Source organism: Eriocheir sinensis, unplaced genomic scaffold (assembly GCF_024679095.1).
Source record: "Eriocheir sinensis breed Jianghai 21 unplaced genomic scaffold, ASM2467909v1 Scaffold845, whole genome shotgun sequence".
Lineage (NCBI taxonomy): Eukaryota > Metazoa > Arthropoda > Malacostraca > Decapoda > Varunidae > Eriocheir > Eriocheir sinensis.
Window position 1 is genome coordinate 152,501 of NW_026112214.1, and position 24,000 is coordinate 176,500.

At 39.8% G+C, this 24,000-nt stretch overlaps 1 protein-coding gene across 1 annotated transcript in view; it reads left to right on the top strand.

The window, feature by feature from the left end:
• LOC126994669 (coiled-coil domain-containing protein AGAP005037-like) overlaps positions 1–24,000 on the top strand; it is a gene marked incomplete at its 3' end in the record, with an annotated part of 29,984 nt that overhangs the window by 258 nt on the left and 5,726 nt on the right. The window contains exon 2 of the mRNA XM_050853958.1: positions 13,688–13,702. Coding sequence (XP_050709915.1) covers positions 13,688–13,702 — 15 coding nt within the window. The remainder of the gene's footprint in view (positions 1–13,687; positions 13,703–24,000) is intronic.

A 24,000-nucleotide genomic window follows, 5' to 3' on the forward strand; every position in this document is an offset into this window, starting at 1 on the left:
GAGGAGGGATTTGAGAGTGAGTTAGGGTGACGGAAGAGGGAGGAAGGGTGTTTTTGAGTGAAAGGAAGGAAGAGTTATAGAGAGGGGTGAAAGGAGGGGTGTATGAGAGAAAGCTAGGGTGATAGGGGTGAAGGAGAGGGTGAGTTAGGGTGAGGGAGGGTTGAAGAAGGGGTGCATGAGGGTGAGAGTGAAAGAAGGGTGAAGAAGAAGTGCACGAGTGAGGTAGAGAAGGGTGAACGAGAAAGTGTGAAGGAAAGGGTGAGATTTAGGGTGGGAGAGAAAAGGTGGAAATTCGGAAAGGGAGAAAGTGTGAATATATGATCTGAAGGGTGAACGAGGGTGAAGAAGGGTGAAAATAAGGGTGTGAAAGGGTGAGAATAAGGTGTGAGAGGAACGGTTGAAAATAAGATCTAAGAAAAGGGTGAAGGCAGTGAATTAGGGTGAAAAATAGGGTGTGAGTTTGATTGTGGTGTGAGTTGAGAGTGAAAAAAAGAAAATGGGGTGAAAGGGAGGGTGTAGGAGAGAGAGAGAGAGAGAGAGAGAGAGAGAGAGAATTATGGGTGGTGAATTAAATTAGACAGACAGAGAGGGCGGGAATGAATGAAGAGAGGAAGGAAGATTAGAGAAAGGAAGAAGGGAAGGGAAGAGAAGGGAACAGAAGGAAAGGAAGGGAAGAGAAGGGAAACAGAGAGGAAGATAAGGAAAGGGGAAGGAAGGGAAGAGGAAGAGAAGGGAAGGGAATTAGAAAGGAAGGGACGGAAGATTAGGAGAAGGAAGGGAAGGGAAGAGAGGAAGGGAGGAGCATAAAAGGGAAAGGGAAGGGAACAGAAGGAAAGGGAAAGGGAAGGGAAGAGAGTGCAATGAGTAGTCAATGTTTGTTTGTTTGTTTGTTTGTTTATAGGGAGGGGGGGGAGGGGGGTCACGTGCCTTGTTGTGTTTGTCAAGTGTTTGTTTGTTTGTCTGTTTGTTCGACCGATTGCCTTGTTTGTGACTTCTCTGCTATATCAGGTGTTGTGTGTGTGTGTGTGTGTGTGTGTGTGTGTGTGTGTGTGTGTGTGTGTGTGTGTGTGTGTGTGTGTGTGTGTGTGTTGTTTTGTGTCTCTCTCTCTCTCTCTCTCTCTCTCTCTCTCTCTCTCTCTCTCTCTCTCTCTCTCTCTCTCTCTCTCTCTCTCTCTCTCTCTCTCTCTCTCTCTCATTGTTTTAGCATGTTCCTTGTTCTCTCTCTCTCTCTCTCTCTCTCTCTCTCTCTCTCTCTCTCTCTCTCTCTCTCTCTCTCTCTCTCTCTCTCTCTCTCTCTTTGTGTTGACCTTTTTCTTCATTAACTGCGAGAGCAACTTAAACAATATTTACCCTTCAAACATCTATAGAAACACTCCTCTATTAGCTTTTAAATAACTTGCTAAATATATGTACGATGTTCTTTTTAACTAAATATATAAACGTGTGTGAGTTTATGTTATCGAGAACTGATGCTAAATGTTTTTATTGTTATTTTCTTTTAGTTGAATATAAATTGTATGTAAAATTATCCCTGTGCTTATGTTTTGAGAGAGAGAGAGAGAGAGAGAGAGAGAGAGAGAGAGAGAGAGAGAGAGAGAGAGAGAGAGAGAGAGAGAGAGAGAGAGAGAGAGTTAGACAGACAGAAAGGGTGGAAGCGAATGAAGAGAGGAAAGAAAAGGATGGGAAAAGAAAGCAAAGGAAAGGAAAAGAATGGAAGGAAAAAAGGGAACAGAGGAAAAGGGAATAGAAGGGAAAAAGGAAAGGAAAGGAAAAGGAAGGAAACAGAAAGAAAAGGAAGGGAAAGAGGAATAGAAGGGAAGAAGAAAAGGAAAGGAAGGAAACAGAAAGAAAAGGAAGGGAAAAGAGGGAACAGAAGAAGAGAAAGGGAAAGGAATGAAAGGGAAAGAGGGAAGATGTGTGTGTGTGTGTGTGTGTGTGTGTGTGTGTGTGTGTGTGTGTGTGTGTGTGTGTGTGTAGGGGAGTTCATATATAAATCAGAGAGGCGGAAATCTACTTTGGAAATTATACTTTTTTTTTTCGCTGGCATGGACGGATGAGCTCGAATGGCGGCCTGTGTGTGTGTGTGTGTGTGTGTGTGTGTGTGCGTGTGTGTGTGTGTTAAGCGTGAAGAATGACTGGATCAACGCTTAGGCCTACGTGAACATTATGAAAGTGAGTGAGGTCGTTAGTAATAGGAACACACAGGCGGAGCTCCACTATAGGCCTAAATCTCTCTCTCTCTCTCTCTCTCTCTCTCTCTCTCTCTCTCTCTCTCTCTCTCTCTCTCTCTCTGCGCATCGTTTTTACTTGCTAACATCTTCTTTTTCCTGTTTTTTCCCTTTCACATTTTACATTTTCCGTCAAGGTTTTCCATCAAGCCGTTTTGTATAAGTTTTATCTAACGTTCTTGTATTTCATTTCATATTTCATTTCCTCTTCGGGTCCTCTTTCTGTTTTCCTTTTATATTCCTCCTTTTTCATTTCATATATTTCTGCTTTTTTTAATACTCTTTGTTTTCATTTTATTTCATATGTTATATATAAGTATGGAGAGAGGAAAATATACACAAAACAGTTATCTCACAATCCTTATACGATCCCCAACACTAGACAAGAGGTAGATTAGACAAAAAAAAAAAAAAATAGAGGTTAATTAATTAGAACACATACACAAAACACTTACCTCACAAACTCCATCCTGCCCTGAAAGTAGAAAAAAAAGAGAAAGAAATGAGAAATATGAAACGAGAAGTATACATAGGAAAAAAGAAGAAGAGGGAGGAAAAGAAAGATTAGAAGAAGATGGAAATAGAGAAAGGGATGAAAGAGGGTGATGTGTAGGAATAGAAGGAAGAGAAGTATACTGAGGAAGAAGAAAAAGATGAAGGAAAAGAAAGATTAGAAGATGGAAATAGAGGGATGAAAGAGGATGAGGCGTAGGAGAGAAGGAAAAGAGGAAGGGGAAGGAAAGACTGATTGAATATATGAAGGGGAAGGAAGAGGAGGAGGAGAAAAGGAAGGAGACAAGAAGGAAAGGATGGAAATATGGAGGAGGAATTGGAAGGGCTGAACAAATGAAGGAGGAGGAGGAGGAGAAGAGGAAGGAAGAGGAGGAGGAAAAGGAGGGAAGGAGAAGGAGAGACAACTTATGAAGAAGGAGGAGGAAGAAGGGAGGAATTGGAAGGGCTAAACAAATGAAGGAGGAGGAGGAGAAGAGGAAGGAAGAGGAGGAGGAAAAGAAGGGAAGGAGAAGGAGAGGCTGAACATAGAAGAAGGAGGAAGAGAGATGGAAGGAAGAGGAGAAAAAGAAGAGGAAGGAGGAGGAGAAAAAGAAGGAGAGAAGGAGAGAATGAAGATTTGAATAAGGAGGAGGAGAGGAGAGGAGACATTTGAAGAGCAGAAAAAGCTATACAAAGAAACACATATACAAATTACTATTCCTGTCAGTCTCTCTATCCTGCCCTTAAATGAAGAAAAAAGAAAGAATAAGGGAAGGAAATAGTTTGAAGGAAGAACACACACAAGAAAGCGAAATATAGATAAGAAGAAGACATAGAGAAAAAGGGATAAAAAAGAACAAAATAGACACAGAAAACGAGGGATACCAACACTTCCACTGCACCATAAAGAAAATAAAAGAGAAAAAGACCCATATATTTTAGACTGCCATTTCTGCTTCCGTTTTCTGTGGCCGCTGACTCATCACAGAAAACGTAACTTTGCATGTCCTTCAAGGGAGGCCCCAAGTGTTTTTCTTTAATTGATCGACGAGCGCTGCGCCGACCCTACCCTACCTAGCTGCGGGCGTCCCTCTCTCTCTCTCTCTCTCTCTCTCTCTCTCTCTCTCTCTCTCTCTCTCTCTCTTCCTTTCCTTCTTTCTCTTTTCTCATCTCCTTGTTTTTTCATTTCTTTTTTGTTTTCTTTTAATATTTTTTTCTGTTTTCATTTGCTCTCTCTCTCTCTCTCTCTCTCTCTCTCTCTCTCTCTCTCTCTCTCTCTCTCTCTTCCTTTCCCTTCCCTTCTTTCTCTTTTTCTCATTTCCTTGTTTTTTCATTTCTTTTTTGTTTTCTTTTAATATTTTTTTCTGTTTTCATTTGCTCTCTCTCTCTCTCTCTCTCTCTCTCTCTCTCTCTCTCTCTCTCTCTCTCTCTCTCTCTCTCTCTCTCTCTCTCTCTCTCTCTCTCTCTCTCGTTTTTTTATTATTATCTTCTATTTTCTGCTTTTTTCTTTTGCTTTTTTTCATATTTTTCTTTATTTCTTTTTCTCATTGTTTTTTTTTCTTTCCTCTTCTTCCGTTGATACTGTTTGCTTTTTCTTCTTCTTTTTTTTTTTCTTTTTTTCTTTTCTATTATTTCTAAGTGTTCATTTTCTTGTTCTTCCTCCTCCTCCACCTCTTACCCGTCCTCCTCCTCCTCCTCCTCCTCCTCCTCCTCTTCTTCTTCTCTCATTAACCTTAAGTAGTAAAAAAGAGAGAGAGAGAGAGAGAGAGAGAGAGAGAGAGCCTTGTCTGAGGTGCTAAAGTTTTGTGATCTATCTCACAAAAGACTTACTTAATTAAGGTATCACCTGAGTCTCTCTCTATCTCTCTCTCTCTCTCTCTGGAATATAAAAAAAAAAGTTATGCCTGAAAACCGCTCTGTGTGTGTGTGTGCGTGTGTGTGTGTGTGTGTGTGTGTGTTATGGATTCTCCCACGTACTTTGCTTTTTTGCTTGTGAGATTGAATGTTTGCCTTTACTCTCTCTCTCTCTCTCTCTCTCTCTCTCTCTCTCTCTCTCTCTCTCTCTCTCTCTCTCTCTCTCTCTCTCTCTCTCTCTCTCTTTTTTGTCTCACTTCTTAATGAAATTCTTCCCTAATGATCAATCTTTTTAGTGGGTCTCTCTCTCTCTCTCTCTCTCTCTCTCTCTCTCTCTCTCTCTCTCTCTCTCTCTCTCTCTCTCTCTCTCTCTCTCTCTCTCTCTCTCTCTCTCTCTCTCTCTCTCTCTCTCTCTCTCTCTCTCTCTCTCTCGTGACGTCATAATCGCAAGCAGCCAGTTACTGATAAGGACATGAGCCGGTCGACCAATGGCAGCTTAGCACAGGAGGGAGGGAGGGAAGGACTCGACCAATCAGAGGAGAGAATGGCCGTGACGTAAGAGACTGAGGCATTGTGTTAGCCAATAGGAACCCAGAAACTTGCTCTTTGAACGTTATTTGCTGGGGAGTGAAAATAATAATAATAATAATAATAATAATAATAATAATAATAAATCACTTTCCTCGCTCCATTTTTCCTTTCCTCCTTCTCTCCACCTTTTTCTCTCCACTTTTCCCTCCACTCCCCCATCTTACCTCCCTTCCTCTCTTCCCGCCCGCCCCTTGTCGCTCTCTCCACCGCCCCTTCCCTCCCCTTCTCCGCGTTTTCCTCCCTCCCCACTCTTTCCTCCCCTACCTTCTCTCCTTTCCCTCCCCCTTACTTCCCCTCCACCTTTCCCCCTCCCCTTCTTTCTCTCCACTCCTCTTCCTTTAACTCCCCCCTACTCTTTCTTCCCTCCTGCTTTCTCTCCTTCCCTCCCCGTCTTTCTCTCCACTCCTCCGCTACTGTTTCTTCTTTCCTCCTCTCCCTTCCTTCCTTCTCTCCCTTTTCCTCCTTCCCTACTTTCTCTCCCTCTCCTTCTTCCTCCTTCATTCCCTTACCTTCTCTTCCCTTTCAATCTTTTTTTCCTCTCTTCCTTTTCTTTCCTCTTCATTTTTCCTTTATTTTCTTGTCTTTTCTTTTCTTACTTTTCAATTCTTTATTTTTCATTTCATTTTACTTCATTTTTTCCTTTCATTGCCTCATCTTTTCTTTTTTTTCGATCCATTTCTTTCACTTCTGTTTCATTCTTTTCTTTGTTTTCTTCTTTGTCTTTTTTCCCTGTCAATCCATTTCTTTCATTTCTGTTTCATTATTTTTCTTCTTTTATTCCTTGTCTTTTCCCTGTCTATCCATTCCTTTCATTTCTATTTCACTTCCTTCTTTTCCTGAACTTTTCCCTGTCAGTCAATTTCTTTCCCTTCTTCTTTTTCCTTTCCCTCTTCTTTTCCTGATCTTTTCCCTGTCAGTCAATTTCTTTCCCTTCTTTTTCCTTTCCCTCTTCGTTTCCGTATCTTTTCCCAGTCAATCCATTTCTTTCCCTTCTATTTCTTTCTTTTCTTCTTTTCCTTCTCCCTCCATTTCTATCTCTCCCCTCCCCCTCCCCCCTTCTCTCCATCCCTCTCCCCCCCCTTTCCTCCACTTTACCTCCATTACCTCCTTCTCTCGTCTTAGTGAATTCATTTTCCTTCCTGTAATTGGGTGGAGAGATTAGAGAATTATCCGGAGAGAGAGAGAGAGAGAGAGAGAGAGAGAGAGAGAGAGAGAGAGAGAGAGAGAGAGAGATTATATATATTGGCTGGTTATTAGGCGATTTCGTGTGTGTGTGTGTGTGTGTGTGTGTGTGTGTGTGTGTGTGTGTGTGTGTGTGTCGCCCTCAGAGCTCCCACCCAACTCTTTTTTTCTTTTTTTTTTTTTGTAATTCCTTTAACAATACCCTTTCTTTTTTTGGTGTTTTTTTTCTTTTTCTTTGTTTTGTTTTCTTATTTTCCTTTATTGCAATCTAACTTATCTTCATATTTTCCTTCCTTTTTTGTTGTTTGTTTGTTTGTTTGTTTGTGTGTGGTTGTGTGTGTTTGTGTCTTTATGAATATGTGTGTTTTGTCTGTTTCTCTGTTCTCTCTCTCTCTCTCTCTCTCTCTCTCTCTCTCTCTCTCTCTCTCTCTCTCTCTCTCTCTCTCTCTCTCTCTCTCTCAATGGAAGACAAAGAAAATAAATAAATAAAAAAATCTCCATAACTTGTTGCTGAGAAAAGAAAGGAAGAGAGAAAAAGGAGAGAAAAGAAAGTAAAAGTGAAGGCAGGTGGAAAGGCGTTAATTATGTCGGCTACCTGTGGATACCTGGTAATTAGCCGACACACCTGTACGCTCCGTCTTGTTTACCTGTTGATTTTGTTGTTGTTGTTGTTGTTGTTGTGTTTCATATATATTTATTTTATTGTATTCTATTGAGTTTTTTTTTTTCTATTGCTCATCTTTTTTTTTGTATTTTATTGTTTTTTTTATATATATTTTATTTCTATTGTTTTTCATTTTTATTTATTTTATTTTATTTTGCTTAATTTTTTTGTTTTCTATTTTTGTTATTTTTATCACCGTATTTTTATTGTATTATTATTTTATGTACTTTTATTTTTATTTTTTTTCTCTATTTTCGTATTTCTTGTTCTATTTTTATTTATTTATTTATTTATTTATCTCTATTTATTTATCATCATTGTCTTTTTGTCGTGTTGTATTGTTTTGTGTACTTTTATTTTTCATTATTGCTGTATTTTCTTATTTATTGTTTTATTTTCATTTATTTTTTTATATTATCATTTTCGATTTTATTCTGTTTCTGTTTTCTTGTATTTTTTTTATTTGAATTGATTTCGTATGTATTTTAATTTATATTTTTCTCATTTTATCCCATTTTCTTTTATGATTTTTCTTTTCCTCATTTTTCGGTTTCGGCGACAACAAAAACTCGGCGCCGAATCGAAAACACGAATATACAATAAAAATAAATAAATGAAAGTAAATAAATAAATAATGAATAGTTGACGATGTTGAAAAAAAATGAAAAGGAAAGCGTAGAAAAGATAAAACAAAAAATCCACAATCTGTCTCTTCATCTTTCAAAAGCACCGTCACCTGTCAACACCTCTGTTCATATACCTGTTGATCGTGACACCTTTAATTTGAGAGCAATCCCGTCTTTTATCTTCATTCTTTTGTCTTTTATCGTCAATCTCCTGTAATCATCACTTAATTACACTCATTCTTCTTACTCTCTTCTTCTCTCATCATAATACTACCTCTCCTCCTCCTCCTCCTCCTCCTCCTCCTTCTGCTCCTCCTGCGTCGTCATTAGGGATAGGCCAATCGCTTATTATAACTCGCTATCTTCCCTTCCAGTTTCTCTCCCACATTTCCTTTCCCTTTTTCCTCCCCTACCCCCCCTTTCATGGTCATACTGTTCAGGTGGGCAAAGTATATTCAATTACTGTGTTTCTAATCCCGTATTTTCAAACGTTTTCGGTTCTTATGACTATATTTGGTCGTATTAAAAAAACAGTTCGTCGCCCAAGTAGACATATTCGACAAGGTTTTCGTAGGAGTTGTGGGCATTTCCAGTGGTATATTTATGACCCTGGTGGTAGTTTGACCCTTCTTCTGTACCACGAACCTAAATACCCACACATTTGACAAGGCTTTCGTAGGAGTTCTGGGCATTTCCAGGGGTATAGTTTTATGACCCTGGTGGTAGTTTGACCCTTCTGTACCACGAACCTAAATACCCACACATTTGACAAGGCTTTCGTAGGAGTTCTGGGCATTTCCAGGGTTAGTTTTATGACCCTGGTGATAGTTTGACCCTTCTTCTGTACCGTGAACCTAAATTATCACTCACAAGAACCTGACTTATGTATATTTTGGCTTTTGTATATAGTTGATACAAGAGTCGGTAGCGTTTGACAATACCGACGTGTTTCCCAAGTCCACCAAGGAGATGAGTTGGGTTGCCGTGAGTGTTTTTTGCTTTCACGGTGAAGGGAAGGAACACGCTGGAGGTTGGCAGGACAGAGAAAGATACAGAGGACGGGAAGCGATGGAAAAGGAGGACATGTGTGATCTGCCTGTGGCGCTATCTACCGGGAAACACTGAAAGTAGAATTTTAAAAGTAACGAGACACAATTCTTCAGTAAAGTAAATATAATCGTGTGACAAAGGGATGTGGGATGCTGGGTTTTTTATTTCTTATTTTTATCATTCACGGAGAAAGGAGAGAGAGGAATGATTATGTTAGAACGTTTGTGGAATTCCTTATTTCCACGAATTGTAATCTTCTTAAGCGACGAGTGGAAAATAAAAATGAAGGGATAATATAATCGTACATATCAGTCTTGTTTTTACATTGTTCAGTGAGTGAGGAAAAAGAGAGAAAAAAAGATATAACGTTTGATGAAATATACATAACTAGGCTACGAACCGACAGTCTTAATTAATCTGACAGCGTGAATATATATAACGAAAGAGGAAATGACGGTATAGCCTACTCATTCAACATTATCTTATACCGTATTGTACATTATCCTTTTTTTTCTTATTTGCTTAAGTGGGAAAGAGGAAAATATTATGTAATGCTTGTTGAGTTTTTTATTACAAGAAACCGAAAATCTTAACAGCGCACAGGAAAAAAGACAGAAAATGACGATAGCCTACTTATTCTACAATACCTTATACCGTATTGTACATAATCCCTTTTTTTTCTTATTTGTTGAAGTGGGAAAGGAAAGAGGAAAAGATATGATAATGCTTATTGAGTTATTTATTACAAGAAATCGAAAATCTTAACAGCGAAATGACGGTAGCCTACTTACACTACATAACCTTATACCGTATTGTACATAATCCCTTTTTTTTCTTATATGTTGAAGTGGGACAGAAAAGAGGAAAAGATATGATAATGCATGTTGAGTTATTTATTACAAGAAACCGAAAATCTTAACAGCGAACAGGAAAAAGAAAGAGAGAACGACGGTAGCCTATTGTAGCGAGGCCCAGATTAGCGAGAACGGTTTTGTGTTTGCATCCTCGGGTCCTTTCCTCCCCTCTGCTCTACCATACACTGAGGAAGAATGGAATGGATCATGGAGGAGGGGAAGGATAGGGAGGAGGAAGAGAGGAAGCGAGGGAGGGTTCATGTGTTTGCGGAGGAGAGAAGAGAAAGATGAAAAAATGATATATGAAAGAATGAAAGGGAAGGAAGATGAAGAGAGGAAAAGGGGATGAAGAACAGAAAGGGAAAGGATGGAAAGGAAGAAAACAGCCCCAATACCCAACTACCACCAGGGTCATAAAACTACCTCTGGAAATGCCCACAACTCCTACGAAAGACTTGTCAGATATGTGTTCTTGGGCGATGAACTGTTTTATAATGTCTGTTCTAGGCCTTACTTTTCCTGGTTTTCCTTTTTTTATTGAGAAATGAAAGACGGAAAAAATAATACTATATTGAATTCTCTATTACAACCACGAATCGAAAATCTTAATCGGCCATTGGATAAAAAGAAATAGGAAATGACGACACGTAGCCTACTAATTTTAGAACCTATCTTCTTTTCTTACTTGTTTTACTGAGAAAGGAAAGAGAGAGAAAAATTATATATTGTGTAATTCCATATTTTTTCACGAATCGCAACCATCTTTTAAAATGGACATCGACAAAAGAGAATAACGATGGTTGCCTACTATTTAGAGAGCCCATTTTTCTGTTTTATAGGCCTACTTGGTTTGCTGGGAAAGGAAAAAGAGAAGAAAATAATATAATGTTGAATTCTTTATTTCCACGAGTTGGCAGTCTTCCTTAGCGGCCAGCAGTGAAGAAGGAGACGGTGTACGACTAATTCTGTAGCCTTTCTATTTTTACTCGTTTTATAGAGAAAGGAAAGACAAAAAGAAACTACAACGTTCATTTCTTAACTTCTACGAACCTCCTGCAATCTTGTTTAGCGGACAGCAGTAAAAAAGAAAGAGAAAACGATGGTTGCCTAATAAATTCTGGAGCATATCTTTTTATTAGTTTTATTGTTGAGAAAGGAAAGACAAAAAGATAGATTTCAACGTTCATTTTTTAATTTCTACGAACCTCCTGCAATCTTGTTTAGCGGACAGCAATAAAAAAGAAAGAGAAAACGATGGTAGCCTAGTGATTCTGGAGTCTTTCTATTTTTATTTGTTTTATTGAGAAAGGAATGATAAAAAGATATACTGTAACGTTCAATTTTTATTTCTACGTATCTGCAATCTTGTTTAGCGGCAATTAGTAAAAAAGAAAGAGAAAACGATGGTAGCCTAATTAATTCTGTAGCCTTTCTATTTTTACTCGTTTTATTGAGAAAGGAAAGACAAAAGGATATACTACAACGTTAATTTCTTAACTTCTACGAACCTCCTGCAATCTTGTTTAGCGGACAGCAGTAAAAAAGAAAGAGGAAACGATGGTAGCCTAATAAATTGTGGAGCATATCTTTTTATTAGTTTTATTGTTGAGAAGGAAAGACAAAAAGATAGATTTCAACGTTCATTTTTTCATTTCTACGAATCTGCAATCTTCTTTTTAGCGGCCAGTAGTAAAAAGAAAGAGAAAACGATGGTAGCCTAATAAATTCTGGAGCATATCTTTTTATTAGTTTTATTGTTGAGAAAGGAAAGACAAAAAGATAGATTTCAACGTTCATTTTTTAATTTCCACGAATCTGCAATCTTCTTTTTAGCGCCCAGTAGTAAAAAGAAAGAGAAAACGATGGTAGCCTAATAAATTCTGGAGCCTATCTTTTTATTGGTTTTATTGAGAAAGGAAAGACAAAAAGATAGATTTCAACGTTCATTTTTTAATTTCTACGAATCTGCAATCTTCTTTTTAGCGGCCAGTAGTAAAAAGAAAGAGAAAACGATGGTTGCCTAATAAATTCTGGAGCATATCTTTTTATTAGTTTTATTGTTGAGAAAGTAAAGACAAAATAAATTTTATCACGTTTATTTCTTAATTTCTACGAACCGGCAATCTTGTTTAGCGGACAGGAGTAAAAAAGAATGAGGAAACAATGGTAGCCTAATGAATTCTAGAGCCTATTTTTATTGACTTGTTTTATTGAGAAAGGAAAGACTAAAGGATATACTAAAACGTTTATTTCTTAATTTCTACGAACCTGGAATTTGAAAAGAAAGAAAAGATAAAAAAAAGAAATGAAAAGAGAAAAAGAGGATAGCCTAATAATTCCATAGCCTTTGTTTTTTATTTTGTTAGTGTTTTATTTATATTTTGTTAGTTCCTTTATGTTTATTAGTGAGTAAAGAAAAATAGAGTAAATAATATAACGTTTCTTTTTCATTCCCTGCTACGATCTATTCATAATGTATTTCCACGACCATCGGGAAAAAGAAAAACGATGCTAACATAACAACTTACAGCCTATCATTCTTTTATGTTACTTTTTACTAGTTTTATTTAGAAAGGAAGGAGAGAAAATAATACTATATCGTTTGCTGAATTCCTCACTACGGCAAATCGACAATCTTCTTAAACAGTGAACGGTAGAAAAGGAAGTAAATGTATAAATAAATAAATAATAAGCGATGGTATATGTAATTATTATTCTACAGTATGCCCTGAAAATAACAGCGACAATTATGGTCATGTTAATTATACCGGAAGGGATGGTTGAGTTTATCCTTTGTTGGAGGTTTTCTGTTGAAGTGACGATGATAATGATGAAGATAATAATAATAATAATAATAATAATAATAGTTTTTCGTTTATCGTAATATATCATCTCCCTTTTCTTTCCTCCTCCTCCTCCTCCTCCTCTTCTTCTCTTCTCTTCCTTTTCCTCCTCCTCCTCCTCCTCCTTTTCCTCCTCCTCCTCCTCCTTCAGTTCTTCTTTTTCTTGTTCTTGTTCTTCGTCTTTTTCTTGTTTTACTTCTTCCTTCTCCTTCTCCTCCTTCTCCTCCTCCTCCTCCTCCTCTTCCTCTTCTTTCTCTGCTAGTTCTTGTTTTTCTTGTTCTTTTCCTCCTCCTCCTCCTCCTCCTCCTCCTCTTCCTCCTCCTCCTCTTCCTCAACATTTTTTTTCTTCCCACACAAAACCTATTTTCTTGAACTAATTTTCCTGTTGTTGTTGTTGTTGTTGTTGTTGTTGATGTTGATGTTGTTAAGGGGATCGCATCGGTACTTAAGTAAATGAATTCCGGGATCTCTTGTTTTCTTGCGACCATTATCTCTCTCTCTCTCTCTCTCTCTCTCTCTCTCTCTCTCTCTCTCTCTCTCTCTCTCTCTCTCTCTCTCTGTTGCATTTTCTTCCTGTTTCTGTTATTGTTTTAAGTGTGGTAGTAGTAGTAGTAGTAGTAGTAGTAGTAGTAGTAGTAGTAGTAGTAGTAGTTGTTGTTGTTGTTGTTATTATATGTATTTCAAGGGATTGTTTGTTTGTTTGTTTGTTTGTTTGTTTTATCGTCCTGTGTGTGTGTGTGTGTGTGTGTGTGTGTGTGTGTGTGTGTGTGTGTGTGTGTGAGAGAGTTTGTGTGTGCATGTGCGTGCGTGCGTGTGTGTGTGTGTGTGTGTGTGTGTGTGTGTGTGTGTGTGTGTGTGTAAGTGTGCCTCCTCAAGCATATATTAACACACACAACTAAATTTCAGAGGGGGGCCACAGAGGGGGGGTCGCTGTGCCATTCCCCCTCCCTGTGAGAGAGAGAGAGAGAGAGAGAGAGAGTAGGAAGTAAAGGGCTATAGATATGGTTTTAAATTATTACCATTATTATTATTATTATTATTATTATTATTATTATTATTATTATTATTATTATTATTATTTTAGTTGTAGTAGTAGTAGTAGTAGTAGTAGTAGTAGTTTAGGGTGAAGAAAGGGTGTCACATCTATATCAGGGTGAAAAAGAGGATGAAAGAAGGGAGAGTAAGTGCTTAGGGTGTGTGTAGGGTGTGTCCAGGGTGCGGGGTGTGGCACAGCGGCCTGGCTAGGGTGAGAAGCGGCACCCTAACTTGGCACTAAATTCTTTCACTTTATCTTTATTTTCAGCAGAGGCTTTGAGAGGTTAGTGCCACCCTATACTAGCATGCCCCCTCACCCTAACGCCTCGCATCACCCTCACTCACCCTGCTCTCGGGCTCTACCTCACCCTATCTTTTTACCTCTTTCTCTATCTATGTCTTAACTATCATCTTTTTTTTACCTCTTTCTCCCTGTCTATCTATCTGTCTTGTCTATCATCTATCTCTGTCTCTCTCACCCTAAATTTAGTGTGTTTTTATTTATCTATCCATTCCTCTCTGTTACTCTCATCTATCTGTCAATCACCCTAATATAGTTGTTCTTACCTTAAAATGTCTATCTATCTATCTATCTATCTATCTATCTATCTTTCTTTCTATCTATCTTTCTATCTATCTGTCTATCTTACTTTCACTCTCTTTCTCTTTATCTATTTCTATCTATCTTTGTCTAATTCTAAGTTTTTCATCCTAATCTTTCTCTCTTTCTCTATCTCATGCTGTCTCTCCTTCTCTTTCTCTATCTTAATTTCTATATCTTTTTCTCTGTTTTTCTATCTTTATCTATCTTTATCTATTCTCACCCTGATCTCTCTCTCTCTCTCTCTCTCTCTCTCTCTCTCTCTCTCTCTCTCTCTCTCTCTCTCTCTCTCTCTCTCTCTCTCTCTCTCTCTTCATCTACTTTTGTCTATCCGTCTCTATCTGTCACCCTAAAAAAATGCTCTCACCCTATTTTTCCTTCCTTCGGTCATTCACTCACCCTTTCCTCTCCCTTGTTCTCTCCTTCTCTTCCTCTTCCTCACCCTAACCCACCCTGACCTCACCCTACTATTATTTCACCCTATTTATTTTCTATTTTCCTCCCTTATTTCACCATATCTTTAATTCTCCCTTAATTCACCCTATTTTTTTTTATTTCTCCCTTATTCCACCCTATCTTTATTTCTCCCTTATTCCACCCTATCTTTATTTCTCCCTTAATTCACCCTATTTTTATTTCTCCCTTTCTTCACCTTATTTTTATTTCTCCCTTTTCACCCTATTTTTATTTCTCCCTCTCTTCACCCTATTTTATTGCTTTATGTAACATCCATTGGCCTTTTTTTCTCACCCTTGCTTCGCCTCACCCTAGTTTAGTCACCTTAACACTCCTCACCCTTTTTATTTCACCCTAGATTGTTTTCACCCTAGTCCTTATTTATAAACACCCTAGCTCATCTTTAATTTTAATTTCCACCCTAAACATGTTGTTTCACCCTAACTTAAGTGGTCACCCTATCCATAAGTTTCCCTAACCATGTATTTTCACCCTAAATTGTGTCTGGATATTGTTTCCCTCACCCTAGCAATTCCTCACCCTTGTTTTTATCTTCTCCCTATTCATATACTTTCCCTAGGCTGACTCATTCACCCTTATTCACCCTTAGTTATGCTTCTCACCCTAGTAGTTAATCACCCTAGTATACAGTCACCCTATCTATAATACTTCCCCTAGCTATAAATATCACCCTATATTACCCTTAGGTCTGATTCTCACCCTGGCAGTTAATCACCCTAGTATGAAGTCACCCTATCTGTCATACTTTCCGTAGCCCTTACCTCTCGCCGTAGTTCTAAATGTCACCCTACATCACCCTTATTTATAGTTATCACCCTTGCAGCTCACCCTAGAAAAGTCTCACTCTAGTTAAAAAAAAGTCACCCTATGTATGTCCCCCATGGTCCTGCTCTTTCACCCTATATCAAAATCTCACCCAAGCTGTAATTATTTATTTTCACCCTAGATCAGTTTTTTCTTTTAATCGACAGTAAATTAATCACCCTTTTATGATATTTCCCTGGTCCTGTTCTTTCACCCTAGATCTAAATTTCACCCTTGGTTCACTTTATTCAGTTTTTCTCACCCTAGATCAAATTGTCACCCTAATTAAGCAGTCACCCTCTCATCATTACTTTCCCTTGCCCTGCTCCCTCACCCTAGATAAATTATTAAAGTTCACCCTTGCTTCTGTTTTTTTTTCATTTTTCACCAAAGATCAGTTTCTCACCCTAGATCACTTTCTCATCCTATTTACTATATTCACCCTTGTTCCCTATTCACCCTAGCTTCTTTTTACTTCACTTTTTCACCTTAGATCACTTTCTCACCCTATTTACTATATTCACCCTTGTCCCCATTCACCCTAGCTTCTTTTTACTTGACTTTCTCACCCTAGATCACTTTCTCACCCTATTTACTATATTCACCCTTGTTCTCCCATTCACCCTAGCTTCCTTTTACTCCACTTTCTCACCCTAGATCAGTTTTTCACCCTATTTGCTATATTCACCCTTGTCCCCTATTCACCCTAGCTTCTTTTTACTTCACTTTCTCACCCTAGATCACTTTCTCACCCTATTTACTATATTCACCCTTGTCCCGTGTTCACCCTAGCTTTATACTTCACTTTCTCACCCTATTTACTCTATTCACCCTTGTCCCCTATTCACCCTACTTCAGTTTCTCACCCTAGATTACTTTCCCACCCTATTTACTCTATTCACCCTTGTCCCCTATTCACCCTACTTCACTTTCTCACCCTAGATCACTTTCTCGCCCTATTTACTATATTCACCCTTGTCCCTTATTCACCCTACTTCACTTTCTCACCCTAGATCACTTTCTCACCCTATTTACTATTTCACCCTTGTCCTCTATTCACCCTAGCTTCACGTTCTCACCCTAGATCACTTTCTCAAACTATACTATATTCACCCTTGTTCCCTATTCACCCTACTTCACTTTCTCACCCTAGATCACTTTCTCACCCTATTTACTATATTCACCCTTGTCCCGCATTCACCCTAGCTTCACTTTCTCACCCTAGATCACTTTCTCACCCTATTTACTATATTCACCCTTGTCCCTTTCTCACCCTACATCAGTTTCTCACCCTATTTACTGATTCACCCTTGTTCCCCATTCACCCTAGCTTCTTTTTACCTCCCTCTCACCCTAGATCAGATTTTCACCCTGTATCCACTCTCCTCCCCCTTCACCCTAGCCCAAGTTCTCTCCCTTCCATAGTTTATTCTCCCTGGCATAATACTCACCCTAGTTTCCCCTCACCCTTGTTTCCCTTCCCCTGATAAATTCTGATGGAGTTAGATTTTGTTTCCCGTTGCTCTCTCTCTCTCTCTCTCTCTCTCTCTCTCTCTCTCTCTCTCTCTCTCTCTCTCTCTCTCTCTCTCTCTCTCTCTCTCTCTCTCTCTCTCTCTCTCTCTCATCTCCTCCTTTCCCTTCCCTATCATCTCTTTCTCCTCATTTATCTTCCTTTCCCTACCATTCCTTTCCTTTCTCTTCCATTCCTTTTCTTTCCCTCTCCTCCTCTTCCCTTTCTTTCTCATCCCTTTCATTTCCTTCCTTCACTTTTCCTTTATTCCCCTTTCCTTCCCTTCCTTTTCTTCCTCTTTTCTTTTATTTCCTTCCCTTTCCTTTTCTTCCTTTTCCTTTTCTTCCCTTTAATTTCCTTTCTTCAATTTTCCTTTGCTTCCCTTTCCTTCCTCTTCTTCCTCTTTCCTTCCATTTCTTTCCCTTTTCCTTCTCTTCCTTTCCCTTTCCTTCTCTTCCTTTCCCTTTTCCTTCTCTTCCTTTTCCTTCTCATCCCTTTAATTTCCTTTCTTTACTTTTCCTTTGCTTCCCTTTTCTTCCTCTTCTTCCTCTTTCCTTCCTTTTCTTTCCCTTTTCCTTCTTTTTTCTTTTCCTTCTCATCCTTTTATTTATTATAGTTTACCTTACATCCCTTTCCTTCCCTTTTCTTATTTTTTTCTTTCACTTTTACTCCTTCCCTTTCCTTCCTTCCCTTTTCTTTTTTATCCCTTCCTTTTCTTTCCCCTTTTCTTCCCTTTTCTTCTTATCCATTTCATATCCTTTCTTCACTTTTCCTCTTCTTCCCTTTCCTTCCCTTCCTTTTCTAATTTATTTCTCTCCCTTTCACTCCTTCCTTTCCCTTTTCTTCCTTCCCTTTTTTCCTCAAATTCCTTTCATTTCCTTCCTATACTTTCCCCCTCTTTCCCTTTCCTTCCCTTCCTTTTCATATTCTTTCTTTCAATATCGTTCCTTCCCTTCTCTACCCTTCTCTCTCTACCTCCCCCCCTCTCATTCTCTCTCCTACCTCTCTTTCTCTCCCCCTCTCTCTCTCTCTCGCTCTCTCCCTCTCTCCCTCTCCCCCTTCACATGTAAACGGTGGAGGCATTGTCGGTAATCTTTCTATTCTTTTCAACTAAGCCCGGAACTGATATTATATTTAAACCCTTATCTTTGTTTGTGTATATATTTCTTTAGCTCCCCCCCCTCACCCCCCCACCACCACGCTAATGCCCCCCCTCCCCGCTAAAGCCCCCCCCCCTCCCTCTCCCCTCTAGTTTTAATACGTGTTTAAATTCATTGAAGGATTGTAACTATTTTTATTATCATTGTTATTATTGTTATCATTATTATTGTTATTATTATTATTGTTGTTGATGTTTATTTGTTTATTACTCGGTGTTATTACTATTATTATTATTATTATTATTATTATTATTATTATTGTTGTTATTATTGTTATATATTTCTCTGTTGTTTCCCTTACTGTATTTTTATTATTATTGTTATTATTATTATTATTATTGTCATTATTATTATTATTATTATTATTATTATTATTATTATTATTATTATTATTATAGAAACGGTCTTGCTGCTTCCACCGTTTCTGTAGCCAATGAACACACACACACACACTCACACACACACACACACACACACACACACACACACACACACACGTTTAAGAAGCGTAAAAAAAAAGTACAGATCTATTTTTTCACTTATTTTTATCACTTCAAAAAAAATCATAAACATACCAAAAATAAATAAATAAATAAATAAATAATGTAAATAAGAATAATAAAATAGATTCTCTCTCTCTCTCTCTCTCTCTCTCTCTCTCTCTCTCTCTCTCTCTCTCTCTCTCTCTCTCTCTCTCTCTCTCTCTCTCTCTCTCTCTCTCTCTCTCTCTCTCTCTCTCTCTCTCTCTCTCTCTCTCTCTCTCTCTCTCTCTCTCTCTCTCAAGGGGCAGAAAGAGAGATACGCCTTTAAGAAAACCTTGTGCCCTAAAAATGTGTGTGTGTGTGTGTGTGTGTGTGTGTGTGTGTGTGTGTGTGTGTGTGTGTGTGTGTGTGTGTGTGTGTGTGTTCTTTCGTTGTTTTTCTTTCCCATTCTTTCCTTCCTTTCTCTAGTCTCCCTTTTTTTTGTCCTTCCCTTCAATTCCCTTCCCTTCCTTTCTCTTTATTTTTTTCTATTTTTCTTATATTTTCCTCATTTTTATTTCCTTCCCTTTTCATTTCTATTTCTGTTTTTTTTTATACTTTTCCTTTTCCTTCCTTCCCTTCTCTTCCCTTCCTTTCTCTTCACTTTCACTTTCATTTCCCTTCCCTTCCCTTCTATTCCCTTCTCTTCCCTCTCTTCCCTTTCCTTTCCTTTCTCTTCCTTTCCCTTCCTTTCCTTTCCCTCTCTTCTCTTCCCTTCCCTTCCCTTCCCTTCCCTTCTCTTCCCTTCTCTTCCCTTCCCTTCTCTTCCATTTCCTTTCATATCCCTCCCCTTCCTCTCCCTCTCTTCCCTTCCCTTCCCTTCCCTTCCCTTCCCTTCCCTTCCCTTCTACTCATTTCCTTCTCTTCTCCTCCCTTCTCTTTCCCTTCCCTTCCCTTCCTTTTTTTCCCCTTCCCTTCCCTTTCCTCTCCCTCCCCTTCGTCTTTTTTCCATCCTTTCTTTCCCTTTAATATGTTTCATCATCATTATCATTATTATTATTATTATTATTATTATTATTATTATTATTATTATTATTATTATTATTATTATTATTATTATTATTATGTTGGGAAATGTTTCTTCGTATAAAGCTCTCTCTCTCTCTCTCTCTCTCTCTCTCTCTCTCTCTCTCTCTCTCTATATCTCTCTCTCTCTCTATCTCTCTCTCTCTCTCTCTCTCTCTCTCTCTCTCTCTCTCTCTCTCTCTCTCTCTCTCTCTCTCTCTCTCTCTCTCTCTCTCTCTCTGGATCTAGTTCTCGTCCGTTCGAAAATTAAAGGGATAGTACGTGCGTTCGTGCGTGTGTGCGTGCGTGCGTGCGTGCGTGTGTATGTGTGTGTGCGTGTGTGTCAGTGTTGCCAGCTCTGGAAACACTTGGCAACCCTGTTTTTTTGTTTGTTTTGTTTGTTTTTTCTTTCCGTCTTTGTATAGGAGAGAGAGAACAATGAATTTTATATTTAGGAAACTGCTAGTCTCTCTCTGTCTCTCTCTCTCTCTCTCTCTCTCTCTCTCTCTCTCTCTCTCTCTCTCTCTCTCTCTCTCTCTCTCTCTCTCTCTCTCTCTCTCTCTCTCTCTCTCTCTCTCTCTCTCTTCCCTTCCTTCCCTTTTTTTTCCCTTTCTTCTCCTCCCCTTTCCTTTCCCTTCCCTTTCCCTCCCTTTATCTTTCTCCTCTCCTCCCTTCCTTTCTCTTTCCTATATACTCTTCCTCTTCCTCCTCCTCCTCCTCCTCCTCCTCCCTTCTTATCTCCTAATCACCTGTTCATTAATTAGTCCACCTGTATTGCGTCATATGTGTGAACCGTGCAGGTGTGTGTGTGTGTGTGTGTGTGTGTGTGTGTGTGTGTGTGTTTTGTCTCGATTCTTTTTCCAGTTTTTTTCTTTCCTCTTCTTTTTCTTCTTTTTTCTTTTTCTTCTTTTTTTTGTTCTTTCTATTTTTTTCTTCATAGTTTTCCTCCTCCTGTTTTTTTTTCTTTGGCCTCTTCTCCATCGTCTCTTCTTCCTCCTCCTCCTCCTCCTCCTCCTCCTCCTCCTCCTCCTCCACTTTCACTGTTGCCTCTTATCTTCCTTCTCTTACTTAGAAGGTATAGGAATAGGAGGAGAAAGAGGAAGAGGAGGAAGAGGAAGAACTAAAGAGGTGAAGGAGGAAGAAGAGTAATGGGAGGAGGAGGAGGAGGAGAGGAGGAGTAGTAGGAGGAGGAGGAGGAGGAGGAAGGGAAGGAGGCTTTTCTTCTCTATAACTTAGTCAGAAGAGAGAGCCCTCCTCCTCCTCCTCCTCCTCCTCCTCCTCCTCCTCCTCCTCCTCCTCCTTAATGTTTTCTTGGCGTCATTAATGTAAACAAACTCCTTCCTCCTCCTCCTCTTCCTCCTCCTCCTCGTCCTCTTCCTTCTCATCCTCATTTCTTCTTCCTCCTCCTTTCTTCCTCTTCTTCCTCCTCCTCCTGCAATCTCTTCCTTTTACCTCTTTTTCCGATACTTAAAGACAGAATGCATAGGAATGAGAGAGAGAGAGAGAGAGAGAGAGAGAGAGAGAGAGAGAGAGAGAGAGAGAGAGAGAGAGGAGGAGAAGTCAAGGAGTTTCTGTTTAGCTTTAGTCCTCCTCCTCCTCCTCCTCCTCCTCCTCCTCCTCCTCCTCCTCCTTTTCCTCCTCCTCCTACATGCTTGGCTGAATTCCTGCTTGTACCCTTCTCTCTCTCTCTCTCTCTCTCTCTCTCTCTCTCTCTCTCTCTCTCTCTCTCTCTCTCTCTCTCTCTCTCTCTCTCTCTCTCTCTCTCTCTCTCTCTCTCTCTCTCTCTCTCTCTCTCTCTCTCTCTCTCTCTCGTATTGATCAGGTGAGGGGAAGGTGAGGGGTCAAGGTCACAGGGAAAGGTAACGTTTTCCTCACCTTTTCCTCATTTTCCTTAATTTTCCTTCACTTTCCCTTTCATTTTCTTCCTTTTTTTACCTTTTCTAACTTTTATTTATCTTTTCCCTTTTTTTTACCTTTTTCCTCAGCTTTTTCTTTTCTTTTTCCTCATTTTCCCTAATTTTCCTTCACTTTCCCTTTCTTTTTCTTCCTTTTTTTTACTTTTTACTTTTATTTATCCTTTCCCTCTTTTCCTCTCTTTCCTTTGCTCTCCCTTTTCTTTTCCTCATTTTCCTGTCATTTTCCTTTCATTTTCCTTCTTTTCTTTATTGATTTCTACCTCTATCACTTTCTCGCTTATCTTTTTTTCTCATTTTTTCCTCATTTTCCTTTATTTTCCTCTTTTTCCTCGTTTTTCCTCCTTCGAATTCCCCTTTCCCTCTCACCTTTTCCTCATTTTCCTTCGTTTTCCTTTCTTCCCTTCTTTTCCCCTTCACTTTCCATCATTTTCACTTGTCGTCTTTTCCCTGTTTTCCTCTCTTTCCTTTTCTTTGCTTTTTCTTTTCCTCTTTTTTCCTGTCATTTTTCCTTTCATTTTCCTTCTTTTCTATATTGATTTTTTTTCTCTCATTTTCTCTCATCTTTTTTCTCACTTTCTCTCATTTTCCTTTATTTTCCCTCTTTTTCCTCTTTTCCTCCCTCGATTTCCACCACTTCCCCTTTCACTCTCATCTTTTCCTCATTTTCCTTCTCTTTCCCAATTTTTCCTTCTTTTCCCCTCCACTTTCCATCATTTTCATTTCTTGTCTCCTTTTTCCTCTCCCTTTTTTCATTTTCCTCTATTTTCCCTTTTTTTCTCCTCCTCTTCTTCTTCCTCCTCCTCTTCTTCTTCTCCTCCTCTTCCTTTTCATCTTTATTTCTTCTTCCTCCTCCTTTCTTCCTCTTCCTCCCCCTCATCCTCTAATCCTTCTCTTCCTTTTCATCCTCTCTCTCTCTCTCTCTCTCTCTCTCTCTCTCTCTCTCTCTCTCTCTCTCTCTCTCTCTCTCTCTCTCTCTCTCTCTCTCTCTCTCTCTCTCTCTCTCTCTCTCTCTCTCTCTTCATTACTTTCTTTAAATTGTTTCTTTTTCTTTTTCTTTATTTCCTCTTCCCTATCTTCCACTCTCCTACCCCTCTTCTTCCCTTCCCCTTCTCTTTCCCTTCCCCCTTTCCCCTCCCTTCCCCCCTTCACCCATCCCTTTACGGCCCCGCGCTTCACCCATTCTTCCCACCCTTCCCCTTCCCTTCCTCTCTTTCACCTCCATATCCCCTCCTCCTCCTCCTCCTCCTCCCCCTCCTCCTCCTCCTCTATTCTTCCACCTTCCCTTCCCTCCACCTCCCATCCCTTTCCTCTCCCCTTCTCATTTTCCTCTCCCTTCCCTTCCTCTTCCCCTTCCTTCCCTCCTTCCTTTCCTCTCTCTCCCACCTCCTCCTCCTCCCCTCTTCCCTCCCTCCCCTCCCATCCTTTTCCTCTTCCTTCCCTTCTAATTTCCCTCTTCCCTCCCCTCCCCTCCCCTCCCCTCCCTCATTTTATCCTCTTTACCATACCATTTCCTACTCTTTTTCCTCCTCTTCCCCTTTTTAACCTGTATCAAATAACCTCCCCTCCCCCATCTCTCTCTCTCTCTCTCTCTCTCTCTCTCTCTCTCTCTCTCTCTCTCTCTCTCTCTCTCGCTCTCTCTCTCTCTCTCTCTCTCTCTCTCTCTCTCTCTCTCTCTCTCTCTCTCTCTCTCTCTCTCTCTCTCTCTCTCTCTCTCTCTCTCTCTCTCTCTCTCTCTCTCTCTCTCTCTCTCTCTCTCTCTCTCTCTCTCTCTCTCTCTCTCTCTCTCTCTCTCTCAGCATCACACTGGAGGAAAAATGAGGAAGAGGGAGGGTGTCAGATTTTCCTCCTCCTCCTCCTCCTCGTCGAGCCATTCCACCTTGACCGAAAAATGGGAGAATATTGAGGAGGAGGAGGAGGAGGAGGAGGAAGAGGAGGAGGAGGAGGAGGAGGAGGAGGAGGAGAGAGAAAACGAAAAGAAGAGAGAGGAGAGAAGAAGAAGAGATGCTTAGGGTGAAATGTATAGGTATTTAGTGCGTGCGTGTGTGTGTGTGTGCGTGCGTATGTGCGTGTGTGTGTGTGTGTGTGTGTGTGTGTGTGTGCGTGCGTATGTGCGTGTAGTGTTGCGTCACCTTTGTTTTGCTTCCTCGCGTGACCTTGGCTGACCTTCCTCTGACCTCATGACCTGACCTCTCTCTCTCTCTCTCTCTCTCTCTCTCTCTCTCTCTCTCTCTCTCTCTCTCTCTCTCTCTCTCTCTCTCTCTCTCTCTCTCTCTCTCTCTCTCTCTCTCTCTCTCTCTCTCTCTCTCTCTCTCTCTCTCTCTCTCTCTCTCTCTCTTCCTTTGTTTCTGTGTGTGTGTGTGTGTGTGTGTGTGTGTGTGTGTGTTCCTAGTCATTTTTCCTCTTTCTCTTCTCCTTTTCCTCCTCTCTCTCTTCCTCTTTTTCTCTCCGTCTTCCCTCTTTATCTCTCTCTCATTTTTCTCTTCTCCCCTTCCTCTCCTCCCCTTCCTCTGCTCTCGTTCCTCTCCTCCCCTTCCTCTCCTCCCCTTCTTTTCCTCCCCTTCCTCTTCTCCCCTTCCTCTCCTCCCCT